Below are 11,000 nucleotides of genomic sequence, written 5' to 3'. Positions count from 1 at the left end.
TTGGGTAGAGGGGTTTGAATTGTGATTGTGATGGGTTAGAGTGTAGAGAAAACGCTATGGCTGATATTACTTTCAATGCGAAAAAGTTAATCGGAGTTGAATATCCAGGAATAGTGAAAAATGTTGAAAAGATGCTTTATTCTTTAGGAGGTGAAAAATCTTTGTCAAAGGTATCAGTGTAGTATTTTGAAATATTTTAATAATAATTATCCCCAGAGTCCAGACAGTGAAATTGATTAACTTTAAAATTAAAGTTACAAATTGTATTCCGAGTCCGACTGACTCTGACACTGTGTGACAGTGACAGTTTAAGGAGATTGGGATAATATTTTAAAAAAAAACACAGCTCTAAAAGTCTACGTTTAATGACATTAAGTGATTAACGCCGTGACAGTGTTATTTCGCTGTTGTTCAGTGATAATGATTTATGACACTGTCATTGACAGAAGTTATTCATTTTCTATGACTGCACTTGTTGTGGAAATTGAATACTTGTGTTTTTTAACTGATTGTAAATATATTTATTTAACTGACATTACTCATTTATCGATATATAGATCATGTCCCTTATAAATAATCAAATGACCATTACTTTTATTTTAGTAAGCATTATAATTTATAAGCTTATGATCGTGTATAAATTCATATACTTATCACTAAGAAAAATGGTGAAAAAATTGTTTTGACTTGTGTATCTATAAAACAGCTACATTTTGTATTTATCTCAAAATGTAAACAACTGAATAAAACTAGATCACCAATGCATAATTATTGCATTAGAAAATGTGTACTTTTATAAGCTCTACATGTCAAGTTCTGTGAGCCTAAAGTCTTTAGTAAAGAAGATAACAATTTTTCATTGGTGGAGTGATTTCACAATAGGACAGTATAAGTACTATAAATATGATTTGGAAGCCACCTTTGAATATTTTTATATAAAAATAACATTACGTGTAAATTTTAAGTCGAATAAATATTCTTTGCAAGCAACAAAAAATCTTTTTATGATATGACATTATTACTAAATATAAGTGTGTACTAATTAAAACTTCTACTTGTACAAAAATATATTTAGTAGTATACTTATATCTTTGTTTGCAGAATAGAAAATTGTTATTTAAGTTATTCCATGTAATAAAAAACTTGCATCTAATAGTGACTGATCAAATCCAGAATGTGAGAAGTTGACAGAGCAACAACACATGCTGCCTAAATAAATCCTAAGAAAAAAGGGTGAAAAAATTCAAAATGAGCTACATGTATAGTATCCTGGATTTTTCTTAATTTTTAATTTTCCTACAATGTGTTTAATATGGAACATAATGTTTTTTTGAAAATGCTAATTTCAGTTTATAATCAAACTACAAAAACACTGGACTTTTTCACTAATGTACTTTGAATTGGTGTAAGGAAATAACTGATGCATAACAGACCAGTTATTATTATTATTATAATAGGCTTTTAAAATCACAAAAAAATCATGACTATGTAGTTGCACAACCAAATAATATTAAGTCAGAATATTTAGAAATAACACAACTTTAGAAAGGTAAAATAAATAGTTAATCAATAAAATCTACTTGTTCTTAAGCTTGATCTTCTCTTGATGTATGTATGTAAGGGTGTAATCTAAACTCAAGAGCTGTGGCTGATATTGTAATAACATAATATAGTGTTCCTCACTGATCAAGGAAACATAGATGTGCATATATTTCTAACTAAATTAAAAAGATATTTATTTTCAATGTTATGAAAGTATATAAACATTTATTTTTCCCTATGGAATAGTGAAGAAGTACTATAGAAAGTGTTACGTAGATGAAAAATTTAATATTTATGTAAAAAAATCAAATTCATATATTGTAATATAAATATTGTACTTTTTCTAAAATTCCTAGTGAAACTGAAATAATATGTTTTGAATATCAAGCAGCACTAGCACACTGTGTCCACAAAACAAATATGAGTATAGTTACAGATAGCCTTACTTTTTCATGTTAGTTTTCTAATGATTGAAAGGAGCAATCCTTTCTTGTAAAGTTCCTTGATTTTCAGTACAACCACAAGTGTTTAATGTAATTAATATTTTCTATAAATTTCATTGTACTTTAGGTATACTCAGAACCTTCTCGTCGCTTAGAGTTACGTTATCGACCAAATGATATCTATTGCAAATGTGGGCATGGTGACAGATTCAATACAACAAATCTTCTAATGAAAGTTGTTCGAAAAAAGGTGAAGAGGGCAGTTGATGAAAATTCCTTGTCAGAATCTTCAGATTGTTACACATACAGAGTTGATATTATTGGTATTGTAGACACCACATACAGGTTTAAAGGTAAAACTTATTCTTAAATTTATTTCTAGAAGATAGTAATTTAGAAACACACCTATTAGAAAATTTTATTAGTATCTTTCTCAGCTAATACTTACAATTGTCACTTTTAACAGAAACATCCATAATTTTTTTTATGCTTCACAAAAACTTAAACCTATATGTATCTACTAAACAATTTTGCTTTATTGTTAATGATAACAATGGATGTGTAGAAATTTATTTTTTTCCTTTGGTAAAAATTATGATGAATAATTACCATTTAAAAGTTGAAAAGCTTTGTGAGTAAATAATAATAACTTTTGATTGGACTAAGCTATGCACCTTGAGTGGAACTTAAAATCAACTTGGCCATCAGCATAGCTAGTTAAATATATATATTTCTTACATTTCTACTTATAAAGATTAGAATTCATTATTTTAATCAGTTGAGTACTCTCACTATTAACAATATTTTTGGTCATAATCCTAGTAAGATCTTGTGAGGAGGCTTGGCCAGCATAGGAGATTTAGATTAGACCTGAATACATATATTAAGCCAACAATGAAAAACAATCTTTATAATAATAAACAAAAACTAAAAAGTAATGACATTTGATATTCCGTCTAGAATAACCAATACTATTAATGAAATTAACAATAAAAAATAATATAGCTAGACACTTAGCTGACACTTTAATGCAGTTTTTTTTTGGTCAGGGTGTAACAAGCTAATGTTATTTCTATCTATTCTTATATAAATTACCTTATGATAATTAGTGGCTTCTAAATGTTGCATCAAACATAAATTGGATTGATTCCTTTATAGTGAAATATTAAACTTAACCCCATCTAACATTTTCATGTTGGAAATTCTAAAATATTGTATTTCTATAATATAAAATGTATTCTGTGGGTTTGAGTTAAGTTTGATTGAACTGTTGGTTATGATGTGTAGTTGACATACACTTATGACTGTGGGAGTGCACACTCTGTGTTTTTTGGATGAAGTTTACGTACTTCATCCTTGTTACATGTAATTTCCTGTTTATGCTGTTTCAGTTTTAAGTATTTATCAATCCCATAATTCTTATAAAAATCTAATAAATCTGTGAACTTACTTAATTCTCAAAAGAAATTTTTGTTTTGATGCACATTATACTGCCAGTTTTTGTTTAAATTATTTTGTGCTTTGAACTTATGATTGGGTGTTCTTGGATAGTGTAATGTAGTTCAACTATGTTGATATAGAAAAAGAAACACAACATTGAAAGTTTTAGAAATTGATTACAATGCCATAAAGTAGTACTATTGTATTATAATTATGCACTAAATGTTGTATTCATTAGTAACATGTAACATGATTTGTATTATGATAAACCCAACAGTTTGGTAGCAGGGCTGTATAGCAGAAACTAACATTTGTGAAGATAAAGTATGATAGTAAGTTACAAATTAAATGAATATTAAAAAAACTACAATAAATAGTAATAAAATTAATGCTTTAATTAAAATAAAGAAACCAACTTTAAAAATCTCTTTTGCATATGGTCAGTTTACAGAGAGTGGACAGCTGGAAGTAATTTCTATATCACATACTATGACCCAGAACATATATGGATGAATAATGCTCTCTGTTGACAATGGGCTGATTCCATATTCTCAGACAAAATTTCATCTTACTACTTATTTATGATGCTTCCCCTTTATTTTTTATTTTTTTTTATGGGGAAAGTTACTCTTCTTTCAACCAATATTTCTTTGGGGACATTGTCCATTACGTGTCCACTCTATGCTGATTCACGTAATAGTTATACTGCACTGCTCTAAAGCAAAGTGCCGTACATTTTTTTCTTGTGTATATGGTGCCTGCCTCATACATTTTGCCCTATATATATATATTAGTTTCATTACTGGACAATGAGCATACCTGTTCCAGAAGTAGTGTGAAAATAAAGGGTTATAATAGACTAGCTTTGTGTGAGAGGGAGGTAAGTACTTATGGGAAATATATTTTCACTGTTATATAGCTTGCAGTAGCTGTAGTGAAAAGTTAAACTAATGGGAGGTAATTTTCAAGCAATGCCATTGATTTTCTTTAAGAGTACATGGTAAATATATATATATATTTTCATTATATATTCACCACCTTTAACATAAGTCTATTTTCTACAAATTTTAATTATAAGAGGTTTATAATATTGAGAAATCATTTGAAAACATAAATATTTCTTGGCATAAAATAAAAAAATAACTATGGGATATTTACTTTGTTTTCATATACAAAGGAATGATGGACTTTCAATATTTGCCCATGAAAATCAATCCTGGTGGCCAGTATAGATCACTTATTCCTAGCCTCGTTCCAACTGGCATTCAACTTTGTAATTGGTTACAGAAAGAAGCAGAAATTTTCATTCAACCACCACTCTTTTCTCGACTTGACATGCCTACAAATTATCACTACAGAAGAGATCCAACTCATCGGAATTCTAGTCATCACTTGTCTACAAAACATCATCCACCAAATATTATTGGAAGAAGTAAGTTTATATGTTTGTGGAAAGTTGCTTGACCTAACTTTATAAACAGTAATTTAGCATGGGTAAGAAATCCTTGAATAATTATGTAAACAATGTAGTGCTCATCTAAGGTACTTACATACATAACACATAAAAAGTATAAAGAAAATACTTTATTACCCTAAAAACCCTACACCTACATATTTTATACAACTGGTTTAAGCCTTAGGCTTAGATCAGGTGACAGTTAAGAGAAGACTAGTTGTGTAATTTAAGTGTAAGGGGTTTTAGGATAATAAGATATTTCCTTTTTATATTTTGTGTGAAATCCTTGAATAAAATATCTTTTAATTTATCTAAGTACATTAAATTAGAAACAAGTCAAAGAATAAACATTATTTAATCCTTTCTGGACCAGTGAGCATCTTCTAAGTGTGTGTGCAAATCTATGTATCAATTTTCAAAATTTAAGTAACAATTATTATTCTGACTTAATTTCAACAATTTGTTTTTTAAACATAGTTTAGAATCGATATTGTGTATAGTGTTTTTCACAGAACAATTTAAATAATTTTAAACTTACATTTCTGCACAGCTCTCAGGAGTCTTGCTTGTAAACAATACATTTTTTTAGAATTTTTTCCGATTCCAAATAATAGGTATTTATTTCTTAACTATAATTCCTTGAAAATACAGTTAACCAAGTCTTGTTTTTTTCATTGTTTTCATACTCTGTCTGGTGATTTATTATTATAGGCCTTCATTTATATCACATGGTATGAGGTTATAAAATGGTGTGAACAACTACTAATGAAGAATAGTTTTGAAAATAACTAGGCAAAGTTATTTTCCTTCCTGAAAAATGGTTTTGTTAAATATTTGTTTGAAAGTTATGGTAAAATTCTTCTAAAACAAGACATCAGGCAAGCTTTATTAGTTTAGAGAGTATAGTAGCAACTGCAAAATATCCAAGTGACTCAAATCCTTATGAATTGAATATTGTTTGTTACGTATCCAAACAACATACATAAATAAAATAACTTATAATTTATTGAAAAACTAGTTTTTTTAGTATATATCAATTGATTTCAACCAAGAACATTGGTTGCAAAAATATTGTTACCTAAACCTAACTGCAAATCATTTTGAAAGATCAAATCTGTTTCTTGTTATGATTCATATCTGGAAGTGGAGACTAATTCAGCCAGAAAAATCAAGTTTCAAAATAAATAAATAAATAAAAAGCAATAACAGTGAAATTGACTGGGTATATAGAATGGTAATATTTTCATATTTAAAAAAAAGCATCTCGCATCAAAGTTTTGTAAATATCACAACATGAAATATTAAAAAAGAATTAAATAACATTATATGATAATTTTATGCCAAAAACTAGTTAACATTTAGTAAGAATTAAAGCATTTGAAAATAATTCTTAACATAAAGATTACACAAATATGAATTAATATTAGTTAATGCTCGTAAAAACTCGTTTGTCTTTTTGTTTTTTTACTTTTGTTATTTCTTCATGTTCCTTTTTACACAACTTAACATAATATTAAATTTTAGAGACCAAATCTGTTCTTAGGTTAAAGTTTGGAAGTTTATCTTGTTTTATGAAATGTTCAAGCACTAGTAAAATTAATGCTTCATATTAGTTGGAATTTTGAAGGCAAAAAAATGCATCAAAATGAGACTTAAAGATTTCTGAAATACTAATATGCATTTGTGTTTAAGGCTTGTGTTAGTCCTGTGATAGAGCTCTTGATTTTGGAACTAATGAGCCAGGTTTAAATCCTTGCAATACCACAATATATTCCTTCCATGATAAGCTGTGGATGCATTATAAGAGTAACACTCATCCCTTAGCATAAATGGTGGCTGGTAGGATTCTGCTGACTGGGTGTCTTCCCTTTGGACAGTTGCTCAAAATTTGGGATGGCAGCAGACAGCCTTAGTAGCTTTGCCATAAATGAAAAATACAAATCTATTTGGTATAAAGCCATAGGTGCAAACCTACTTAAGTGATTAAACAATTAAGAATTTATTCAGTGATCCTATTCCCTAGCAGTTAGCATTTACCTATATAATTGACACAATTTACCCCAAATGGTTAAAACTGCATGGTCAAAACATATCCCATAATGCCTTAAATTAACATTACCTCTCTTAGCCTTGCACCCATGACTTTAACTGTTAGCAATGCTGTTTCAGACTTCCTTTTGAATTGTATCTGCTGTATAATGATGCTTGGTAATAAAAAAGTGCCCACAGAATATTAATATTATAAGTAACAGATTTAGGGTATATGCAATTTCATTGTTTAGTTAGGGAGATATTTTTGGTGGGTTAATTCCTAAACAAGACATTCTGGTACTATCCTTTTTTAAATTCTGAATAGAGATTTGAACTTCTTGCAATATCTGGAATCTGAATTGCATACCAGCATGACCAAATTCACTCTAGTTTCTAGGCTGTGAGGGACTAGAACCCATACACAAAATATAGTAGTAACTACACATGTTGTGCAATAAAAGATCTTGTTCCTTAGTTCTATAAAGACATTTTGTACATGTTTTTGAGGAGTTTTGTTTGTAGAAGTAGCTGAGGAAGGCTCAACAAAGCTTACTTATCTCTGTAAGATGGCTATTTGTGGTGCCTGCCTGAAAGTGTAGTAGATGAGTTTGTAGTTGTGATGAAATTCCTGTTGAGAAGAAACTTGTGTTAAAGTGAGGAGGTTTGTAAGGATATCCCATGACAATGCTGAAAACAAAATTGGGTGACATAAGAAAGCAACTCCACAAGCAAGATTTCTTCCAAAACACACTTTCTCTTCTCTGCCCAGCTAAGCATTAGTTTGAATCTTACCTTGTTTGCTCCAGCCTTTATATCCCACTATATTGCCTGTAGCAACATAAATGTTGTGATTCTTTCCACCTTCATCAGTGTGCCCCTATACCAGATCTATATATAAGCTCCTTGTTATTACTTCCTATTCACTTTTCTCAACAGCAAAAATTTATGATGACAGTTTTACATGATTGCTGTGGGTTTTTCTTATGTGTTGTATAACTTTAGTTATACCTATGCTTTGGGTGTTTTTTTATGAACCCATCTTCTTGGGCTTTGAGTTTACTGTCAATTTTCTTTAATTTCCCAAAAAAATAATCTGAGACATTTCTGATATGAATTAACACATTCATGTTTCTCTTAGTGCTACTAATTTGCGATCTTTGGAGTCTAGTGTTGCGCGGGTGTACGTCCAGTCTCTAACATGCAGAGAGGTGGAGTTTTACACGAGGTCTGATTTTTCTTCTTTTGTTGGCTCAGAGGCTGAACTTGTGGGGGATCAGGACCAGACTGGGGAGAATTTGAACTCTATTTTTCTGCCTCCTTCCTTTACTCAGCTAATCACAAGCCTCGGACAGACATCACACCTCCTGCACCATTTTTGCAACTAGTATATCAAGTTTGTAATGTCTTGAATATTTTCCGTGGCTTATGACTCTTCTCCTTTTTTTTCAGGGACAGCCATTCGGCTGATTACCTAGTCTTTCTACCTTTGCCAGACATTGCTGTGCATGCTCAGAGATTTGTTGATCAATTGAGTGAAGATGCTGCCATACCTTTTCCTCCTTGTTTATTGGATCAGCATGTCTTAGCTTTCTATCACTTGGAGAACCCAAATAAATATTCTTAGAGATGCCTTGCTTGAGGGCATTCAAATTTCTTCTTCAGCCCTTAAAGATCTCAGAAAAGCTCCTTTTCTCAGACATTCAGTTTTCGCACATATTTCAGATTCCATGGAATCTCAAATGGATGTGGCCCATCTTCACTCTTCTCTTTTGACACTGGCCTCCCGCCTTTCCCAGTCTTCTACTGGATGGTTTACTGCATCTCTGGATTGAGTTTCCAGACCACCTGCATCAGCTCCACATTCTATCGGATCACTAGGGATATTCCACCTGTATCAGTGGGCATCCTCCACTTATGTGGTGTGCTGACAATGGCATCAATGATTACCCTATGAGGTCCAGTCATGTGGGGGCTCATCTCAGACATTTCATGTCTCTGTGGGAAACCTTTGCCACTGATCAGTGGGTCATTCAGGTTCTTACAAGAGAGTTGTTCCTTCACTTCACATCCAGCCTCCTCGGTTTACCATGGAGTTGTTTCTTTCCCTACGATGGCACATTGGTGCTGGTCTGTGGATGATAAAGTTCGATACTACTGACGTCTACTTTCATATTCTGATTGTGGTTTCTTCACATTGGTGTCTTTGTTATTTGCATGAGAGATAGGTTTTTCAGTTTCACATCCTCTGCTTGCATGGAGCACCAACAATGGCATTAATGACTACCCTATGGGGTCCAATCCTGTGGAGGCTCAACTCAGATGGTTTGAGTCTGTATGGGAGACCTTCACCACTGATCAGTAGATCATTCAGGTACTTGTGAGAGGGTTAGTCCTTTATTTCATATCTGTGCCTCCATTGTCTACCATACTAATTGCCTTTTTGCTCGCCAAAGATTCTTGTACATCCACATGCCATTCAGGATCTTCTACTCAAAGAGGCTGTAGAGTGCACCAACTACTCTCTCAAGCATTTTTATTCCTGTTTGTTTGTAATACCGAAAAAGATGGGCAATTGGCAACCTGTCAATAACCTTTCTTGTCTCAATCATTTTCTCCAGCCTCTTTGGTTTACCATGGAGTTGTTTCTTTCCCTCTTTGCACCTGGTCTATGGATGATGAAGTTCGATGTCACTGAAGCCTACCTTTTAATTCCAATTGCAGAGTTTTCATTATGGTATCTACATTATATGCACAAGAGACAGGTTTTTCAGTGTTGCACTCTACCATTTGGCCTACACCATACTCTCTTTTGCTGGATATTCAGATTTTTTTCATATCATTTCCACTCAATGGGCATTCACATTCACCATTATATGGATTATTGGCTTCTTCTCACACTTTCCCGTCACTTGACAGAGCATCACACCTGAGTTCTTTCATCAGATGGGTCAAGAACTGGGTTTTTCATCAAAACAGAAAAGTCTGTTCTTACCCCCACTCAGTACCTTGTCCGTGGAATCACTCATTCCTTTAGATTGGACTCACTTGCATTACCATCAGTGGTCAGTATGGGATCAATAAATTATTTGCACAGATGCTCTGGGGTGTCTGATAACCCTGTTGATTTCCAGCCTGCTTGATCTTGGCTGGTGATTAAACAGGGACAACACGACAGTGGGTGTCCCTCTCTCACCCTATGTCTAGAGCAGAGATGTATCTTTTTTATGGATGCTTCTTTCCAGGGATGGGGAGCTTGTGTAGGGGATATGGAATTCAAAAGTATCTGGACATATTGAAATATTCTCTCCACATCAATCTTTCATAGTTTGTAGCAGTTCAATGAGCTATGTCTTGGGCTCTTGAATAGTTGATCTCTTTCATTTCCAAGCAAGGGAGCACTTGCTTCAGGTTTTCAGACATTTCGAGCCCACACTCATCAGAGTGTTTTCTTTGCTTGTTTTGTTCCAAGTGTTATGAATTTAGTAGCCAATCAGTTATCTTGTCCCAACAGAGTTCTTCCCACAGAATGGTTGCTTTATCCACAAGTTTTTGTTGGATCAGCTCTTGTCTTAAGACACCTAAAGTAGATGCTTTTGCCACTCACTGTGATGCCCAGCTTCCATCCTTCTGGTCTCCTGTCCCTCACCCTCTGGCTTTGAGCATAGATGCTCTCAGTCAGGATTGAACAGGTCTTCATCTTTATGCGCTCCCACTGATTCATCTGTTATCCAAGGTTCTTGTACTAATTTGCTCTTTGTCCTCTCGAGTTCTTCTAGTGGTACCATATTGGCTGGGTTAGCCATTGTTTCCACTCCTTCAATATCTTCATGCTAACCTCTTCCATTTACTCTCTGGCCATCTCTTTTATGTCAACCTCAATTGGACATTTCTCATCCATTGATCATTGTTCTCTGGCTTCATGCCTGACCTTTATACAGTCGGTCCAGTGCTTTACCTCAGGGGTTGACTTCTTGGGTGGCACCTTTATTAACACAGTCCTATCAGCATTCTTCATTGGACATTTATCAATGAAAATGGTTTACTTATCGTAAGTGGTCTTTTCTTTCAGACATGGTTTTAATCCCTTT

At 32.8% G+C, this 11,000-nt stretch overlaps 1 protein-coding gene across 1 annotated transcript in view; it reads left to right on the top strand.

Moving 5' to 3' along the window:
• LOC106472187 (general transcription factor 3C polypeptide 5-like) overlaps window positions 1-11,000 on the top strand; it is a 24,150-nt gene continuing 13,150 nt past the window's right edge. The window contains exons 1-3 of the mRNA XM_013932814.1: window positions 1-170; window positions 2,113-2,338; window positions 4,603-4,857. Coding sequence (XP_013788268.1) covers window positions 57-170; window positions 2,113-2,338; window positions 4,603-4,857 — 595 coding nt within the window. The 5' untranslated portion in view covers window positions 1-56. The remainder of the gene's footprint in view (window positions 171-2,112; window positions 2,339-4,602; window positions 4,858-11,000) is intronic.

The sequence above is a fragment of the Limulus polyphemus genome, unplaced genomic scaffold (genome assembly GCF_000517525.1).
Source record: "Limulus polyphemus unplaced genomic scaffold, Limulus_polyphemus-2.1.2 Scaffold5146, whole genome shotgun sequence".
Taxonomy (NCBI): Eukaryota; Metazoa; Arthropoda; class Merostomata; order Xiphosura; family Limulidae; genus Limulus; species Limulus polyphemus.
The sequence above is the reverse complement of the archived record's forward strand: the minus strand, read 5'-3'. Positions and strand labels throughout refer to the sequence as shown.